General features: G+C 39.1%; 9 protein-coding genes across 9 annotated transcripts; 6 read left to right on the forward strand and 3 right to left on the reverse strand.

The window, feature by feature from the left end:
* Positions 1-241: 241 nt before the first annotated feature.
* On the forward strand, positions 242-3,064 carry KLLA0_D04774g (uncharacterized protein; the record flags this gene model as incomplete). Its single annotated transcript, XM_453272.1, has 1 exon — positions 242-3,064. The coding sequence occupies one exon, from the start codon at positions 242-244 to the stop codon at positions 3,062-3,064; it is 2,823 nt and encodes a 940-aa protein (XP_453272.1).
* A 458-nt stretch (positions 3,065-3,522) lies between these two features.
* On the forward strand, positions 3,523-4,947 carry CBF5 (pseudouridine synthase CBF5; the record flags this gene model as incomplete). The annotated part of the gene is made up of 1 exon (XM_453273.1): positions 3,523-4,947. The coding sequence occupies one exon, from the start codon at positions 3,523-3,525 to the stop codon at positions 4,945-4,947; it is 1,425 nt and encodes a 474-aa protein (XP_453273.1).
* An 885-nt stretch (positions 4,948-5,832) lies between these two features.
* Positions 5,833-6,897, reverse strand: SIS1 (type II HSP40 co-chaperone SIS1; the record flags this gene model as incomplete). The annotated part of the gene is made up of 1 exon (XM_453274.1): positions 5,833-6,897. The coding sequence occupies one exon, from the start codon at positions 6,895-6,897 to the stop codon at positions 5,833-5,835; it is 1,065 nt and encodes a 354-aa protein (XP_453274.1).
* A 682-nt stretch (positions 6,898-7,579) lies between these two features.
* Positions 7,580-8,491, forward strand: LST8 (TOR complex subunit LST8; the record flags this gene model as incomplete). The annotated part of the gene is made up of 1 exon (XM_453275.1): positions 7,580-8,491. One exon carries the CDS (start codon positions 7,580-7,582, stop codon positions 8,489-8,491), a length of 912 nt encoding a protein of 303 aa, XP_453275.1.
* A 598-nt stretch (positions 8,492-9,089) lies between these two features.
* Positions 9,090-11,549, reverse strand: RFX1 (Rfx1p; the record flags this gene model as incomplete). The annotated part of the gene is made up of 1 exon (XM_453276.1): positions 9,090-11,549. The coding sequence occupies one exon, from the start codon at positions 11,547-11,549 to the stop codon at positions 9,090-9,092; it is 2,460 nt and encodes an 819-aa protein (XP_453276.1).
* Positions 11,550-13,652: 2,103 nt separating this feature from the next.
* RLP7 (Rlp7p) lies at positions 13,653-14,609 on the forward strand (the record flags this gene model as incomplete). Its single annotated transcript, XM_453277.1, has 1 exon — positions 13,653-14,609. One exon carries the CDS (start codon positions 13,653-13,655, stop codon positions 14,607-14,609), a length of 957 nt encoding a protein of 318 aa, XP_453277.1.
* A 511-nt stretch (positions 14,610-15,120) lies between these two features.
* Positions 15,121-16,209, forward strand: LEU2 (3-isopropylmalate dehydrogenase; the record flags this gene model as incomplete). The annotated part of the gene is made up of 1 exon (XM_453278.1): positions 15,121-16,209. The coding sequence occupies one exon, from the start codon at positions 15,121-15,123 to the stop codon at positions 16,207-16,209; it is 1,089 nt and encodes a 362-aa protein (XP_453278.1).
* Positions 16,210-16,766: 557 nt separating this feature from the next.
* NFS1 (cysteine desulfurase) lies at positions 16,767-18,260 on the reverse strand (the record flags this gene model as incomplete). Its single annotated transcript, XM_453279.1, has 1 exon — positions 16,767-18,260. One exon carries the CDS (start codon positions 18,258-18,260, stop codon positions 16,767-16,769), a length of 1,494 nt encoding a protein of 497 aa, XP_453279.1.
* Positions 18,261-18,767: 507 nt separating this feature from the next.
* PET8 (Pet8p) lies at positions 18,768-19,592 on the forward strand (the record flags this gene model as incomplete). The annotated part of the gene is made up of 1 exon (XM_453280.1): positions 18,768-19,592. The coding sequence occupies one exon, from the start codon at positions 18,768-18,770 to the stop codon at positions 19,590-19,592; it is 825 nt and encodes a 274-aa protein (XP_453280.1).
* Positions 19,593-19,753: the final 161 nt, after the last annotated feature.

Genomic DNA, 19,753 nt, shown 5'->3' on the forward strand with positions numbered 1-19,753 from the left:
ACCAACGGAAAAACACAAAAACATGAAATATCGAAGTGACAGAATTTGAGTTGGTTCTGTCAGTATCGCTGGGTATTTCTTTCCAAATTCCTTCTCAAATGTCTTTCAGGGTTTCAAGTATGATGCCAACCTCATTATAACTGTAAGCTTCCGCTACCTGATAAGTCTTTCATATGTTGTTATTCATTGTGATAATACATAGACATAAAAGCCCAAGAAAATTTGCTATATAATATTCCAAATGGATGAACTAGAGTATACTGGAGGAAAGATTTGCGGCAGATTACTACCGGAAGGCACATCAAATAACGGCGAAACAAATGAAGAGCAGGATTTGCAGGAGATAACTGATTTAAGTGGTGTCAATGAAACTCTTTTGTCTTTCGAGCCGTTTTGTCCTACCTTAATTGACATGCCAAAAAGGCCAGGCTGGTTAAAGAGAACCATCAAATCCGCTGGCTCGACCATATCGAAGATGCGCGGCAGCAGTTCAAAACCCAATAGAGTTACAGAGAAGCAGAAATTAACGAAGAATGCTACACAACCCCTTGCTACTTATCACATGAATGACATTACTCTGTCAGCTATGAAAAGCGAAGAAAGTAAGCCTGTCAGTGAAGAGGTGGAGATTTTGTCGTATTCTTCGGTCAGATCTGGATTTGACAATCCGCCTCCGCTCTCAGCTACTTGTGATGCACATTCTGCAAATGTTATCGACGAAAGCAAGATCGACAGCAGCAGTGCAACTGCTGTTGATGTAAATGAAATGTCTGAAAATCAGCATTTAGGTAAAAAAAAAGATGAAACGAAAGATAAACAAGATTTTTGTGGAGATGGAAACACGAGGCTATCAAAGATCGAGAAGCTTCTTCAAAACGATAGGGAATCAAAGACGTACGTGGAAAAATGCTCTAAATTTGCCAAATATTACATGGAATCTGTGAAATTTAGATATGAGGATCTCGAAAAGGAATGTATATTTGATCCTAATGTGTTTAATATAAATGAACCAAGTCCTTTGCAAAAGTTTAAAGATGCAGAGAACAAGGAGAAGATAATTTCAGATCCAGAATCTCCTGCTTTTTGTGTCGAGAACGACCATGAAAGTTCCAAGGTTCAGCTACGGAGAAAAGTAGGGTTTGTTGCACAAGATGGCCACGAAATACAGCTATTCGATAGTAATCTTCCACCATGCACAACAGAACGGAATAAAAATCATACTATTCCCCCTACTTCAAATGGGGTATTGTCCACATCTAATAGGATCTTCAAATATACTGACAGTTACAACAAGTTCGAAGATGTTACAAAACTTGGACCGGTTCCATTCCCAGATCTATCACTTAAGGAGAGGATGACTGCATTATTCGAATTAGTAGGTGCCCCAGAAGAGTTAAAGGAGTGTAACGATCTAAGGCTATCCTTAACGTGCTTGCATCCATGTTTAGCCAAAATATTAGGCTTTTTATGGAGAAACATTAATGTAGGATTGAAAGAGAACAATCACTTAAGAAATATGGTGAAAAGATTAGAAAAGCAGCGCCTCATCGACTCAACTGCACATGAGAGTAAACAGGAAGAATTTTCCAAGTTGACCACTATACATGTTCAGAAGTTGAATGATCTTGAACGTACTTTACAGGAGGTAGAAGTTCAGTATTCTAGACAAAAGGCGCACAATAATTCATCATTAGAACTTGTGAATACCGCAATGGAAGGCATGACCGGTGTTTTAAATCTGTTTTTCAGTCAAGAGTTTTACGAAGAGTGGCAGAAAGATACAAAAGATAGAATTGATTCATTAATGGTATATTTGAATGATATATGCCAATATTTCAGCACAATGCAAACCGAAATGATTCTAAAATTGGAACATAATGCCGAAATGAACGAACTTACAGAGAGATGTGAGTTCTATACCGAGAATTGCTCTTTGTTAGAGAGAGAAAATGAATCTTTGAAGGCAGTTGCCAGTGCATATCGTCAATTACAGGACATTGTCACGGAAAAAAACATTATAATAAGCTCATTGGAGGTAGAAAATCGTTCTTTGAAAAAGCAAGTGGAGACAAAGGCAAAGGATTTGGAGCTTTTGTCAGTGAAGCATGAAAGGGAAATTGCTAAATTAAAAGATCTCTCAAAGGCTGAAAGAGGCAGAATTTTAAAGGTTTGGGACAGAACAGACTACGAGAAGGCATTGGATTCAAAAGAAGAGGAAATCGTTAAGTTAAACCACCGTATCAGTCTATTGGATCTGATAATAGACAACAAGGTGACAGAAATAAAAAATAATGAGAGCAGATACAGGGGACTTGAGACAAAAGTTGCAATTTTAAGTAATGAAAACATAGTTTTAAAGTCAAAACATGACGAGGTTATCAAAAAGAAGAAGGAAGACCTTGCATTTTTCAATGAGAAGTTTCAAAAAAGGTTGTTAGCGATGAAACGTGAAATAGATAAAAATGCTGACATGTATCATAATGAACTACAAAGCTACAGGACTAATTACGAGAAAACTTTAAGTAGTGCCTTAAAAGTTACTCTTAAAGCAGAATCTGCGCTTAGTGCCATATACAGCAATAATGTGGATAGATTCGGGTCTACAAACCGGACTTTGAATTATTTTATGAAGAAAAGAGATATGTTCCAAAATATCAGAGACAATATGGTCTCCAACAAGCCCAAACCAGAATACAAACCTGCGATCACCATTACAAGTGTTAGTGATGGCATAGAAAATAAAGACAATAGAAACGAAGAGTTACACTACATATCAGAACAAAAACAAGGTTTTAATGATTCACTCCGTGAGCTTAAAGTAGCCAATGTGAATAGCAACTGTTCCTCAAGGTCGAAACACAACGCTAAACAAATTATACAAAAGCTCCGAGAGTGGAAGCAAAACCAAAACACATCAGAGCTATCGCCAGACAAAGAAGATTCCATATTTTCAACTGGAATTGAGACAGATTATTCAACTTCAAATATCGCACAGTTATCCACTAGGAACTGGGCTAGCGCTTTGAAGAACAACTATAACGCCAAGTACTTGGAATCTATCTGAATGAAAACAGCGTACTAAGTTAACAGAATTTAACCTAACATAATGAACATATTAGCAGCTAGTTTAGTCCATTAAATAAAAATGCAAACTCACTTCCTAGAAGGCTATAAAAACTACTCTCACTTGGCAATGCTATTTCCAATGTCTGTCATATATACTTAAACGTCAAGGTGAATATAATTCATTACCCGGAAATAATTGCTTTTTGAGATATCTGAAAATTTTCTACCTGAAGAAAAAAATTTGATGAAGACGATGAGATGAGATGAGCTTTAACAAGAAAAGTATAGAGTTCTATTAGAAGTAGATTCATCTTACTGGACTAAAAACTGTCACTTTAGTGTAGATTCTGCTTTACGATATTGTTGCTACTATCCTTTTATTGTTTTCTCTCGATATTTGAAGGAGATAGTGTACTGGATTGTTCGTTAGAAAGCTAATAAGTAAGATAGAGATCGATGTCTGACGAATTTGTTATTAAGCCAGAGAGTGTTTCACCATCTAGTAACACTAGTGAGTGGCCTTTATTGTTGAAGGACTATGACAAACTATTAGTCAGAAGTGGTCATTACACACCAATTCCAGCTGGTGCCTCTCCTTTGAAGAGAGATTTGAAGTCATATATCAGTTCTGGTGTCATCAATTTGGACAAACCTTCAAACCCATCTTCTCACGAAGTTGTTGCTTGGATCAAGCGTATCTTGCGTTGCGAAAAAACAGGTCATTCTGGTACTTTAGATCCTAAAGTCACTGGTTGTTTGATCGTCTGTGTTGACAGAGCTACCAGATTGGTCAAGTCTCAACAAGGTGCTGGTAAAGAGTATGTTTGTATCGTTAGATTGCACGATGCCCTTAAGGACGAGAAGGAATTGGGCAGAGGTTTAGAAAATTTGACTGGTGCTTTGTTCCAAAGACCTCCTTTAATTTCTGCTGTTAAGCGTCAATTACGTGTCCGTACCATTTATGACTCCAACTTGATCGAATTTGACAACAAGAGGAACTTGGGTGTTTTCTGGGCTTCCTGTGAAGCTGGTACTTATATGAGAACTTTATGTGTCCATCTTGGTATGCTTTTAGGTGTCGGTGGCCATATGCAAGAGTTGCGTCGTGTTAGATCCGGTGCTTTGTCCGAAAACGATAACTTGGTCACCCTACATGATGTTATGGATGCACAATGGGTATACGATAACACCAGGGATGAATCCTACCTAAGAAAGATCATTCAACCATTAGAAACTCTATTAGTCGGTTACAAAAGAATTGTTGTCAAAGATTCTGCTGTTAACGCTGTTTGTTACGGTGCCAAGTTGATGATTCCAGGTCTACTTCGTTATGAGGAAGGTATTGAATTATATGACGAAGTTGTATTAATCACCACCAAGGGTGAGGCCATTGCAGTTGCCATTGCTCAAATGTCTACTGTCGATTTAGCTACTTGTGACCACGGAGTTGTTGCCAAGGTTAAGAGATGTATCATGGAAAGAGACCTATATCCAAGAAGATGGGGTCTTGGTCCAATTGCCCAAAAGAAAAAACAAATGAAGGCTGACGGTAAGCTAGACAAATATGGCCGTGCCAACGAAAATACTCCAGAGACCTGGAAGAAGACTTACGTTTCATTGGAGAATGCTGAACCAACTACCGCCCCTGCATCCAAATCAGAAGAAAAACCACTGATCAAAGAAGTAGAAAAGAAGGAAGTCGAACAGAAGGAAGAATCAAAGGAAGAATCAAAGACACCAGAAGAAAAGAAGGACAAGAAGGAAAAGAAGGAGAAGAAGGACAAGAAGGAGAAAAAGGAAAAGAAGGAGAAGAAGGAGAAGAAGAGAAAGGCTGACGATGATGAGTCTTCCGAGAAGAAGAAGAAGAAGTCAAAGAAATAAACGACTACAATCTAAGTCCTTCATATCATCGATCGAAATTTCAAAACTGCATAGAGTTTATCATTTAGGTTATGTACACTGTAGAATATTTTTAATCATTGAAAAACGTATTTCGTCACGACTGTTTTTTGTACCCTGTGTCGATGTTGTATATCATTGTATTCGTATATATAAATTTGTAAATTATTTATGCGCGTGTGAAGACACCATTACGTCTTCAATTGAAGTAATGGCAAAAAGTAATGGTAAATGTATGAGGTAGATAGAAGATTTGATAATAATACTTGGAGTTTTTTTTTTTTTGGCAGACATCAATTGTTCGGAACCAAATAGAAGTCGGGAAACTTGCAGATTGGTATGTCTTTTATTTGCATGATGTCATTTGCTCAATAAAAAGGTAAATGAAGGTTAAAATCTATGCAAATGGTTACATTGTGAACAGAAGTCGAGGTGTCACAATGAAACGTCCCGTTTCTTACTTTACCAGTATTAACAATCATTGAATAATTCTCCTTGTATTCTCTCGCATATTATATTGCGTCCTCAACTTATGTTGCGTGCTTCATTTACCGAAGGATATTTTTTTGAAAATAGTGTACAGTGTGGTCAGAAAGTTAACGCATTAATCGACAGACAATGTAGCCATACGATAAGATTGCTTCTGCTGAAGTGAATGTGAATGGAACATTTGAATTGGAAATAATTAATGGGAGTAAACATTTAAAGAAATGAAAACATATGACATAGAACCATAATGGTGGGAAGATAATATTTCTGGCAGACGTTGAATTGTAAACATGATCACCGTCAGAAGTCTAAATTTGCAATCGTCATGTCATACTTTTATGATTTATTTTCGTTATAAAGACATTCTTCATCTTTCATTCAGAAGTTATCCATAATGGCTTGTCTTTGTTGAGGTGTTAAAGAGGTTGGATAATCGATCTTGAACTTAATAATCAAATCACCTCTTTGGGAAGGATTCTTTGACAGTGTCATACCTTGTCCGGGATATGTTGAGGTTTGAGTAGGTTGAATTGGCTGCGTTCTTGTGATTGGAATTGTTTTACCGTCGATGGTTTGTACTTGCTTGGAGAAACCTAGAAGAGATTCTTTGAAAGAAAGTGGTAAAGTGTAAATCAAATCATTGTCTTGTCTGGTGAAAAATTCGTGTGGTTTTTCCTGTAGAACGAATTGTAATGTTTGTCTACCACCAGTTCTTGGATTATAGTCACCTTCACCTTTGAAAGTAATCTTGGTACCTGCTTTCCAACCTGGTTTCAATTGGATGTCAATTTGGTTCTTTTCGGACACACCACCGGCGCCTTTTCTTGTGATCTTGAATGATTTCTTCTTACCGCTGAATAAATCTTCTAAGGACACAGGTAGATTGACCTGAACAACTTCTTCTTCAGGTCTAGCCTGTTGTCTACTGAATCCACCTGGCATTCCACCTGGCATTCCACCTGGCATACCGCCTGGCATGCCGCCCGAAGAGGAATGGAAACTACTGCCTCCAAACCCGAAATCATCACCAGACCCGCCGCTAGCAGAGAATCCAAATGGAGAAGCACCTCCGGCAGCACCTCCTCCACCAAAGAACTGTGAAAAGATGTTGAAAGCGTCATCTTGTGAGAACGCATGTCCCCCGGCAAACCCACCAGAAGAAAATCCTCCAGGCCCACCAGGCCCACCAGGCCCTCCCGCTCCTCCAAATTGAGGAGCATTACCACGAGCAGCCTCTAGACCATAAGTATCGTAAACTTCCCTCTTCTGAGCATCTGAAAGAATCTCAAAAGCCTCAGAGATTTCTTTAAACTTCTCAGTGTCACCTGTAGGCTTATCTGGATGATACTTCAAGGCAGCCTTTCTGTACCCTTTTTTAATCTCGGCTTCACCTGCACTAGGCGAAATTCCTAGCAAATCATATAATTTAGTGTCCTTAACCATACTCCTACGACGTTTCAAATTTGGTAATTGTCCTTTTGTATATATGTCGAATGATAGTTCAAATTAGCTCTATCTAAACTAGAAGAATTAGAGTAAACTAAAAGAATCAGTTAATGTTTACACTGTTTCGAGATACCAATGGGACAAAAGATGCAATAAAACTCTTCTCTAAACATGTCGATCGAATACCAACGACCAATAATCTTTGAACGAAAAACATCCTGTTCTTTGAAAACCTTTATATAACATTTCATTCCTATATATTCAGGTTCAGTTCTGTTGCAACCGATCATGTTCTTTCAGAGTATACCCTGGAACCTTCTAGAAGTAAAAAAACATGAATGCTTTAAGCACGCGAGATTCATGTGACAATCACGTGATATAGAAGTTTCCCACCAATACAAATCTGTCATCACAAAGCCGCAAATCAGGTGTCATTCAATGACATTAGCCACTACACAATCTTGTGGCTATCTCTATGCCTCCACTTTTGTTTCAATTGCTGTTGTTTATATCTCAATCATGAATATTGACAAATTATGGTTTAATGTGATAAAGAATATGCAATATACTAGATGAAAGAAAGTCTTAAGGAATCTGAGGAGTTTTCAAGGCTTTTTCTCCCCTGTGAACAAGGTAGAGGTTTCTTATTGTGTACGGTCAGACTAACTTCAATATTGCCATGTCTGTTATTCTAGCGAGTGCTGGATACGACCACACAATTAGGTTCTGGGAAGCTTTGACTGGAGTCTGTTCACGAACCATTCAACATGCAGATTCCCAAGTGAATCGATTAGAGATTACGTCCGATAAGAAATATTTGGCTGCTGCTGGTCATTTACACGTCCGTCTTTATGATATACGGTCGAATAATCCAAATCCGGTGTCCTCTTTCGAAGGCCATAAAGGGAACGTAACGTCGATTGCATTTCAACAGGAAAATCGATGGATGGTATCGTCTAGTGAAGATGGGACTATTAAGGTTTGGGATGTACGGTCCCCATCTGTGCAAAGGAATTACAAGCATAATGCACCTGTCAATGAAGTAGCGATACATCCGAACCAAGGGGAATTGATTTCCTGCGATCAGGATGGGAATATCAGGATTTGGGATCTTGGTGAAAACCAGTGCACAAACCAGCTGACACCAGAAGATAACACGCCATTACAGTCGTTGTCCGTTGCAAGCGACGGATCGATGCTTGTTGCAGGAAATAACAAAGGGAACTGTTATGTATGGAAGATGCCTCATCACACGGATGCTTCCACTTTGGAGCCCGTAACTAAATTCAAATCGCATACTAAATATATTACCAGGGTCCTACTATCGGCGGATGTAAAACATTTAGCAACATGTTCAGCAGACCATACAGCTAGAGTATGGAATATAGAGGATAATTTTGAACTTGAAACCACTTTAGATGGTCATCAGAGATGGGTGTGGGATTGTGCGTTTTCAGCAGACAGTGCATACCTAGTCACAGCATGCTCTGATCATTATGTAAGATTATGGGACCTTTCCACAAGTGAAATTGTAAGGCAGTATGGAGGACATCACAAAGGTGCTGTTTGTGTTGCTCTTAACGATGTATGAAACTTTAATCAATATCTCTAAAGAAGGGATATGCGACATAGCATTTTATTGTGGTTTCGTTGATGTAGTAATTTAATAAAAAGATCAAAACTATGGATATCAAAACTCTTATTTACTTTCAACACTTAGATATATATAAAGATGACCTGCGATGATACTGGAAAGTTTCGCCAGGATCAGAAGTTGGTTGTGGCATTCGTTTTGGAGCTCACTTGAGTCGTCGAATGAATTGACAGGTCCAAAAACAATAGTACAATTAATGATCATGAAAAGGAAAAGAGCAGAACGACAATTACCACGTAAATGCAAGAATGGGTATGGTAATAGATACAAAATTAATGGGAAGATTAGGAATGGTTCAATTAGATGGGAAAACAAGTCCAATTTTCGTTTTTTTATTCGTTTCTGAATAGAATAATAGATTAAAGGAATAGAAACGATAACGAATGGTAATAAAGGCAGGTAAATCGAATTTAAACAAGAAAAACAAAAACAAAACAACGAATAGGAGATGGAGTAGGTTTAAAGAGTAATATTCTTAGTGGGAAAGGTAACTTTAGCGTAGAAAAACAATCTATCAAAATTAAAGTTCAGAGGTTCAATCTTTGAGGAATCCTCCAACTTCGGCATACCAAAAGATCCATTCATCTAGAAAGGCCTTGAACATCCACCACAATCCAAAATTTTCGTTTGAGTTCGTTAATATTTCTTTCGTACAAGCAGCGGTGAAAGAATTGAAAGTCAATACTAGTAATCTAGGAGGTAGACTCTTGTTTGAAAGCACTCCGAAAACCATTTTAACGAAAGAGATTAGATCAAAATCCTCATCCGTTTTCTTAAGAAGTTCCAATAACTGCACTGAAAAGAGTTCTTGCATATCTTTTTCTAAAGCAGGGTGGTTGAAGTAAGAAAACTCTTGGTTTATTAGTTCGGACACTTTAACGTTCTGTTCCCAGACGTATAACATTGATAATCTATTCTCTTGCTTACTCATGATATTTGATAATTTCTTGCTGTTGTCAATCACTTTCACGAGCCTTTTCACAAGACGGCAAAACGCCTGTGCCACACTCTTTTTGAAGGTTACCATCGGTAATGGTAAATCCATGGTAGATTGCTCAACCATCTTCATATACTCATTTGAAAAGTCTGACAATTTGTTGAACACAACCTCTGGAATTTCGTTGAAGTCAACAATCAAACTCGAAAGCATCTTGGTCAGAGCCTTGTGAGTAAGTAGGTCTGATTGATGAACCCATCTGTACAATTCTTCAGAAATAAACAAGTTGTACATTTTTGATGATATTGAACTCGATGAAAATGATTGCAATGTTAATGGAAGATCATCAAACTTCATGAACCGTATATTTTCAAACAAAGTATTACAATAAACTTGGTATAGGGAGTTAACACTGGAAGCAATATCAGGATCAACTGACTGATTTACCGGTAAAAACTTTTGCAAGTCTGGAAATTCAATAGGTAGTTCCACTTTGGCTTCTGATGTTACTGCGAAGAAATCTGGTAGTAAAGCGTATCCTTCATCATAACACGTATTAAAACTTGTTTCAGCCGATAATACCGGTTTAACACCAGCATCATGTCCTTGAATATTTCCTGTCACGTCCAATGAAATATCTTCGGATAACTGGTTTAATGGATCACTTACCGAAGATTGTTTCCCCAACATGGCATTTGGCTGTATGGATTTTATTCCATTGCTATGATCGGATTGTGAGTCTATAGAATGCTGAGAATCACCCTCATACTTCAAAGATATTGAATTTTCATTATTTGAATGACTTGAAGTTGTCCCACTGGTAGACAACATTGCACTTGACGTGTCACTATTCGACGACCCTGTCGGTGTTAAATCTGAAGAAGTAGCGAAAGGAGAAACAAGCTTGAGTCCACAGTAATGGTACTTTGATTGTCCTCTCATACCCAATCTTCTTGTTTTCAAGAATGGGAACAAGGCTCTGATCAATTTACCAAGAGTGGCCTGAGATAAGGGTTTCAACTGGTTTTGAGCACAAGACGCCGCGTATTGGGCAAAAATCCTACCGCGGCGGACGTAAGATTCAGTGTCTGTCACACAGTTGCTCATTAGCCATATTAAGGCATACACTTGCCTCTCGCGTTCTCTGTGCTGTTCTGCCGATTGAATTTCAGATTTGGCATGCGTAGAGGTATCCATGTTGAGTACTTGGATTTCAGCATTTCTAACTACAGAAGCATATTCGCTCAAGGGCTTATCTTTGTTCTTCATTGCTACTAATTTTAAGATATTCTCCTGGGTTGTTCTTTTCGAAGTCACAGCAGCACCCGTCCGTACAGGCTGCATAGCTTCGTCAACTTTCTGTTTTTTCCAGCGTTGGTCTTGGTCTTGTAAAATGAACTGTTGCTGTTGCTGCTGTTGTTGATGTTGATGTTGTTGATGTTGATGTTGTTGATGTTGATGTTGTTGATGTTGTTGATGTTGTTGATGTTGTTGATGTTGTTGATGTTGTTGATGTTGTTGATGTTGTTGATGTTGTTGATGTTGCTGATGCTGCTGCTGCTGCTGCTGTAGATGCATATCTTGCATATGTTGATAATGCAGGACTTGGTTCGGAAGTGCAGAAACAACTCCGTTAGGTGATATTACTGACAGAGGAGTGATTGATCTCATCATATTTTGTTGCTGGTGCTGCTGGTGCTGTTGTTGGTGACCTTGAGAAGTTTGAGGACTTGACTGCCCACCTGCTAATTGGTGATCGTTGATGGGAGGTAGTGGATTAGGTAAGAAACCCTGAGTGAATTGCATATTTGAGGAAGTAGAGCCATTACCATTATTGACAGTAGTACCATTGTGTAAATGTGCCATAGCGGCTGGAGGAGGAGGGTATAACGAATGTTGCAGTATATGTTGTAATTGGGCGGTCGAATTAGATGAGGAAAGATTTATGTTTGATTGGGAAGATTCTGGTCTTGGAATCATAGGGGAATTAGCTGAAGCTGAAGCTAATTGCAATAGAGTATTATGGTGATTAACCCACTGGTCCTGTTGAGACGACATCGAACCCTCAATTGTAATCTCAATTTTAGTTTTGATTCTTACTCACACTCCGCACTGAGATGATGTATATTCTATCGTCACTCTTTAGGTAAGTAATACTTTATTTTTTTGATTCTCAATATGTACACAGTAAGGAATGACTTCCAACAAAATGATGGATGATGTACAATGAACTGAAGGTCAAAAACCCTACTTTAGCTGATTCAACAGTATCGTGAGAGCTAGAACTAAGACAGAATGAAGGAATTACACCCAGAAGCAATCGAAGTGATCAAATGAATGTTTTAGTGATTCTTTTTTTCTTATGAGCACTTGACAAGAGCAGGAATGAAAAATTGAACTCTAGAGTCGCTGAAGAGGTATGCACTGTGTATAATTTTGCAATAAATATATCAATTCCAAACTGATAGTTCCGATACTCACACACAACCCAAGAATGAGGAATGTTGCCAAAGAAAGATTAGATGTACCACTGATTGTCAACTCAAAAAAGAAAACACACACAACTCTCTTTCAAAAAAAAAACGAAAGAACTAAAAACACAACAGACAGGACCTACAATCCGCCTTGGAACGATACAACACTCAAAAAACTGGATATCCGAAACTAGAGTCCTACAAACCTTACTCGTTTCCAATCACTTAGATCTGACTCAATCAGATACGGCTCAGTGTGTATTAATTATATGGTTGTATAATTTTTCAGTTTCTCGAGGATTCAATACTTTCACTATTAAATATGAAAGAAAAAAAAAAGGAATTTCGAAGCTCAAAGCATTCAAAGAGTCAGATTACAATTAAGAATCAAGAAAGTCGACTTTTGGGTTCAGCGCGGGTCCTGCAATGTTCATTCTGATAACCACTACTCGATTTTCATGCCGGTTTTTTTATCGTACTTGTCGTTTTGATAGAAAAGAAAAACATAAGACACTCGAAGTGATTTTTATTCCTTCGAGCGTGGACTTAGTCAGCCCGTAGTGGAAGTACATTTCCTACTGTTCACGCTGTAGCTCAACAAACGGCACAGTGTATTTACTATCTTCCTAGAATCACGTGAGCGAAGGGAAAAATATAACTTAAGAGTAGCATAATTCCAGTGCTGTCAGCGGTATCGCTCAGTGATTTGGAATTTAAATCGAGGAAAACGTCCTACAATTTAGGGACAGGCATGCGTTCACGGTTAAATCGTTCGAAATTTTTTCCGTCGTTCGAGCCGCCCCACTGGGATCTCTGTTGTAAGAAAAGACCGCCGATTTATGATAAAGGGCGGACTTTGCTCTGAGGTTCCTTCTCTGCCTTTTCAGCATTCTTCCTCTCGAGGGACCTTTTCCCATTTCTTTTTTTTCTTACTTGTTCTGTGTTGAGAACTTGAACCACAGTTGATCTCACGGTTGTTTCGAAACAGAGAGCGGCATAGATGGTACAAAGAATGGAGCCACGGCTGGTTTCGAAGGAAACACTGCTGTGGGCACACATTTCGAGACTCCTAAAGCCACCTCGAAAGCCAGTGTCAAAAGCCAAGATATAACGATTTCATGAGCTGATACGGAAAACTTTACTGCCGGTTAGAAGTGCTAGTTCCTGCAGCAGGTAGATAGGGGAAACTGCTTGAAAATTCGTCTCTGTATATACGATTCACATATAGACAGTCACAATTTGACTATTTGACTATTTAACTTGCTTCCCATTCTTTGGGTAACTTTCCGAAATGTTCCCATTTAATTCTGAAGAATCTTGCTGGGGTACACCATGCTGCAGCAACAGATCATCCCAGGTAAACGCCAACTTGCCAGTACCCTATTCGAGGTCAGCTTGTAATTGTAATTGTAATTGATCATCTACTTGTCTGAGTGTCAAACAGAAGATCTTGGTTTCACAGTTCACGTGACTGGAAGTGTTTCTTTTCGTTACAGAAAATTTTTTTGGCGAGGAAAAAAAAGTTCAGTGCGATGAGATGCGATGAGATGAAATTAAAGATTATGAATAAAGCTTTCAATGAGAGATGACCTTGGCTAATCTGAAGTATTAGGAGCATATAAGTTGTATTATATAGAGCTGGTTTGTGCTGAGATTAATAAACAGGGCAGTAATATAGAAGCAACAAATGTCACAACCATTGAACTCGAACCCAGAGGTTCTTTTAAGAAAGAGAAGAAATGCTGATCGTACTAGGTTGGAGAAGCAGGAGCTTGCCAAGAAGAGAAAGGAGCAAGAAGAGAAACAGAAACGTAGTAAGAAGAACAGATTTGTTAGAGCTGAGACGATAGTCGCCACAACTTTGGCTACTGAGAGAGAAAAGACCAGAATCAGAAGAGTCAGAGACTTAGAAAACCAAAAGGTCAAGAACGATTTGTCACATATCCCATCCGATAGGGATTTTATCTTGCGTATCTCTGAAAGAGAAGCCGGTAGTAAGGCTACATCCGAATCTGAGCTTCAAGATGTTGATGAGGAAGATGAAGAGGACGATGGGTTAATCAGGGAAAAAATCGTATACGATGGTGAGCCAAGCTTATTATTTGTTATAAGAGTGAAAGGACCCACAGCTGTGAAGATCCCAGCAAAGGCTTACAAAGTGTTATCTCTTTTGAGACTTGTTGAGTTGAACACTGGTGTTTTCATCAAACTTACCAAGGACGTGTACCCATTGTTGAAACTTGTATCACCATATATTGTTATCGGACAACCTTCACTTGCATCTATCCGTTCTTTAATCCAAAAGAGATCTAGAATAATGTGGCAAAGGCCAGAAGATAAAGAACCAAAAGAGATAATCTTGAATGACAACAATATCGTTGAAGAGAAATTAGGTGATGAAGGTGTCATTTGTATCGAGGATATCATCCATGAGATTTCGACGTTGGGCGAAAATTTCTCGAAATGTACTTTCTTCCTATTACCATTCAAATTGAACAGAGAAGTCAGTGGATTCGGTGCCATCTCCCGTTTGAATAAACTGAAAATGCGCGAACAAAACAAGAAGACTCGTCAAATTTCAAACGCTGCCACGGCTCCAGTTATCCAAGTAGATATCGACTCAATGATTTCCAAGTTGAATTGATTAACTATAAAAGGAAAATATCTGTACAATAGACATCGGGCTCCCATTGGCCCTACCCACATATGTAGAAATACATTACTCTATTCACTACTGCATTTAGTTATGTTTAACATTTGATATAGCAGACGCTACCGCCAGGCACAATATATTCCCCTTCCCTCTTGCCATTCGCTGTACTTGTGGTGGATTCCAATTCAGCGCAGTCACGTGCTAGTAATCACCGCATTTTTTTCTTTTCCTTTCAGGCTAAAACCGGTTCCGGGCCTGATCCCTGCACTCATTTTCTAACGGAAAACCTTCAGAAGCATAACTACCCATTCCAGTTTAGAGTCATGACAGGTTCAACATCAGATGCTTCATATACTTTTATATATTGAATTATATAAATATATCTATGTACTCTAAGTAAGTACATCTGCTTTAACGCATTCCTACATTTGCTTCGATTTATTTTTATTGTTGATACCTATTTGAAGAAGTAAAAAGTATCCCACACTACACAGATTATACCATGTCTAAGAATATCGTTGTCCTACCGGGTGATCACGTCGGTAAAGAAGTTACTGACGAAGCTATTAAGGTCTTGAATGCCATTGCTGAAGTCCGTCCAGAAATTAAGTTCAATTTCCAACATCACTTGATCGGGGGTGCTGCCATCGATGCCACTGGCACTCCTTTACCAGATGAAGCTCTAGAAGCCTCTAAGAAAGCCGATGCTGTCTTACTAGGTGCTGTTGGTGGTCCAAAATGGGGTACGGGCGCAGTTAGACCAGAACAAGGTCTATTGAAGATCAGAAAGGAATTGGGTCTATACGCCAACTTGAGACCATGTAACTTTGCTTCTGATTCTTTACTAGATCTTTCTCCTTTGAAGCCTGAATATGCAAAGGGTACCGATTTCGTCGTCGTTAGAGAATTGGTTGGTGGTATCTACTTTGGTGAAAGAAAAGAAGATGAAGGTGACGGAGTTGCTTGGGACTCTGAGAAATACAGTGTTCCTGAAGTTCAAAGAATTACAAGAATGGCTGCTTTCTTGGCATTGCAACAAAACCCACCATTACCAATCTGGTCTCTTGACAAGGCTAACGTGCTTGCCTCTTCCAGATTGTGGAGAAAGACTGTTGAAGAAACCATCAAGACTGAGTTCCCACAATTAACTGTTCAGCACCAATTGATCGACTCTGCTGCTATGATTTTGGTTAAATCACCAACTAAGCTAAACGGTGTTGTTATTACCAACAACATGTTTGGTGATATTATCTCCGATGAAGCCTCTGTTATTCCAGGTTCTTTGGGTTTATTACCTTCTGCATCTCTAGCTTCCCTACCTGACACTAACAAGGCATTCGGTTTGTACGAACCATGTCATGGTTCTGCCCCAGATTTACCAGCAAACAAGGTTAACCCAATTGCTACCATCTTATCTGCAGCTATGATGTTGAAGTTATCCTTGGATTTGGTTGAAGAAGGTAGGGCTCTTGAAGAAGCTGTTAGAAATGTCTTGGATGCAGGTGTCAGAACCGGTGACCTTGGTGGTTCTAACTCTACCACTGAGGTTGGCGATGCTATCGCCAAGGCTGTCAAGGAAATCTTGGCTTAAAGAGTCTTTTGTAACGACCCCGTCTCCACCAACTTGGTATGCTTGAAATCTCAAGGCCATTACACATTCAGTTATGTGAACGAAAGGTCTTTATTTAACGTAGCATAAACTAAATAATACAGGTTCCGGTTAGCCTGCAATGTGTTAAATCTAAAGGAGCATACCCAAAATGAACTGAAGACAAGGAAATTTGCTTGTCCAGATGTGATTGAGCATTTGAACGTTAATAACATAACATTTTTATACTTAACTATAGAAAGACTTGTATAAAAACTGGCAAACGAGATATTCTGAATATTGGTGCATATTTCAGGTAGAAAAGCTTACAAAACAATCTAATCATAATATTGAGATGAAGAGAAAGATAAAAGAAAAAACGATAAGTCAGATGAGATTATGATTGTACTTTGAAATCGAGGAACAAAGTATATACGGTAGTAGTTCCCCGAGTTATAACGGGAGATCATGTAAATTGAGAAACCAGATAAAGATTTGGTATGCACTCTAGCAAGAAAATAAAATGATGAATCTATGATATAGATCACTTTTGTTCCAGCTTAATGACCTGACCATTCGATGGAGTTCAAGTCAATACCTTCCTTGACCATCTCCCATAATGGGGACAACTCTCTTAGGAAATCAACTCTTTCCGTGATAGCCTTGATAACGTAATCAATTTCTTCATCAGTGGTGAATCTACCAATACCGAATCTGATGGAAGAGTGTGCTAAAGCATCATCTTTACCCAATGCATGCAACACATAAGATGGTTCTAAAGATGCCGAAGTACAAGCAGAACCAGAACTCAAAGCAATATCTCTAAGAGCCATCAATAAGGATTCACCTTCGACATATGCGAATGAAATGTTAACACAACCTGGGTAACGATGGTCAGCAGAACCGTTTAAGATTGTATGGTCAATAGATAACAAAGCGTTCATTAATTTGTCAGATAATCTTTTAATGTGATTTGAGTCGTTCTCGTATTCTTTCATCATCAATCTTGCTGCTTCCCCGAAGCCGGCAACCAAAGGTGGAGCCAATGTACCAGAACGTAAACCTCTTTCTTGACCACCACCGGAGATAAGCGGATCTAATCTGACTCTTGGCTTTCTTCTAACGTAAATGGCACCAATTCCCTTTGGACCATAAATTTTGTGTGAGGAAATGGACATCAGATCTATTTTCATTTCGTTCACATCGATAGGTATCTTACCATAAGCTTGCGCTGCATCGGTATGGAAGAAAACTTTGCGTTTTCTACAAAGTTCACCAATTTCTTTCAATGGTTGCATAACACCAATTTCGTTGTTGACGGCCATAACAGAAACTAAACAAGTTTCAGGTCTGATCGCAGCTTCCAACTCTTCTAAATTGATCAAACCCTGCTCATCAACATTCAAAAATGTGATTTCGTATCCTTCGTTCTTCATAGCTCTGGCGGCTTCTAACACACACTTGTGTTCAGTTCTTGTAGTGATAATATGGTTTCTTGTCTTCTTGTAAAACCTTGAGACACCCTTCAAAGCCATATTATTTGATTCTGTAGCACCGGAAGTGAAGATTATCTCCTTTGGATCAGCTTTGATAACATCGGCGATGTATTTTCTTGCTTGTTCGATCTCCTTGTTAGTTTCCCAACCATAGCTATGAGTATTTGAATGAGGATTACCATAAAGCCCCGTGTAGAATTTCAACATGGTATCTAGAACTCTTGGGTCTGTTGGAGTGGTAGCTTGCATGTCGAGATATATAGGTCTTGTACCGTATTCCCCGGATTCACGGTATGCATGTTGCAAAGAATGTATACCACTGTCCAAAACATCGGGATTTGACACGGCTCTTTCGTTGGCTTGCTCAATAGCTGCTGCTTGGTTATCTGTATGCGTTTCCAAAGTCAAATCTTCTGCTAAGGCAACCTTGGCACTTGCATACGTCCGTCCCTGTAAAACAACGTTACTAATATCAGCACGCTTCAAATAGCCAAAACCACCAGCAACGGGCACACGCCTGGAAAAAACACTCACTCCTCTTAACAATGTCATCGTCATTACAATATCTATCTTAGGATAGTAGACTGTTGCTTGAAACTTGTATACGATCTTAGAACTATAACTCCTTTTAAAACCGAGCTTTTGTCCTTAAAAACAATGAACAAAAAAACCTGGGATATCACTGAAAGTACACTGAATGTATCAATCAATTCTTGTTTCTAAAATTAGGTCTTGTACTATCAGACAATTTCCTAATACGCAACTGAGAATATAGACCCTTTGTTGCTCTCTAAACTCTTCTTCTCCTCTATTTTGATTCTGATTCTTGCATTAGTCAAGATGTGTTTCCCTCCCAAATTCCAATTATTTTCATTTCTCGATTTTTTTTCCTCAAATCCTATGTTGAAAAAAAAAGAAGCCAGAGCAGTGAACCGAACATATACATATGTATGATTTAAAGATTTGCATTTGTTGCACCATCACCTGGTTTGAAAGACGAATTGTACATCAATTACAGACTCAGACGAGTCTTTTATAGATCGGAGTTTGGGGGAATAGTGCGAAATGGATTCTCAGATGTTTATTGCGTCCTTGGTGAGTGGTGCCGCAGCAGGAACGTCGACCGATCTGGCATTTTTCCCAATAGACACCTTGAAAACCCGGTTACAAGCTAAAGGTGGGTTTTTCGCCAATGGTGGATACAAAGGTGTGTACCGTGGTCTTGGGAGCGCGGTTGTTGCGAGTGCACCAAGTGCTTCTTTGTTTTTCGTTGCGTATGATTCGATGAAGTGCTGGTCGCGGCCTGTTATCGGTCAGCTTTTGCCAAAAGGTGAAGATCAAACGGCAGATACGCTTTCGCATATGGTCTCTTCTAGTTTTGGTGAGATTTCTGCATGTATGGTTCGTGTTCCTGCTGAAGTGATCAAGCAACGGACACAGACTCATAGGACAAATTCTTCTTTGCAAACTTTGCAGGCGTTACTACGTAATGAGAACGGAGAAGGTTTGCGCAGGAATCTGTACCGTGGCTGGTCCACTACCATAATGAGGGAAATCCCGTTTACATGTATTCAATTCCCATTGTATGAGTATATGAAGAAGAGGTGGGCCGAGGTGCAAGGTAAAGAGCGCGCCGCGCCTTGGCAGGGGTCTGTTTGTGGGTGTATAGCCGGTGGGATCGCTGCTGCTGCCACGACGCCATTAGATGTGTTGAAGACGAGAATCATGTTGCACCATAAGTCCGTCTCAGCTCTTCATTTGGCCAAGACTATGTTGCAAGAAGAAGGTGTCAAGGTCTTTTTCAGTGGTGTTGGACCAAGAACAATGTGGATCAGTGCTGGTGGTGCCATCTTCCTAGGTGTCTATGAAACTGTTCATTCATTGTTCTAGGAAAAAGATTCCCCCCCTCAAACCAATGTACATAACGTTCGAAGCACACGGTGAATGATCATAATAATAATAAAATTAAAAATAAGTACTAATAACCCTGATAGAATTCTTGTATAACTAATTTTATTATTCTTCGTTCCTCTCGCGTATCCTGTATTATC

The sequence above is a fragment of the Kluyveromyces lactis genome (genome assembly GCF_000002515.2).
Source record: "Kluyveromyces lactis strain NRRL Y-1140 chromosome D complete sequence".
NCBI lineage: Eukaryota > Fungi > Ascomycota > Saccharomycetes > Saccharomycetales > Saccharomycetaceae > Kluyveromyces > Kluyveromyces lactis.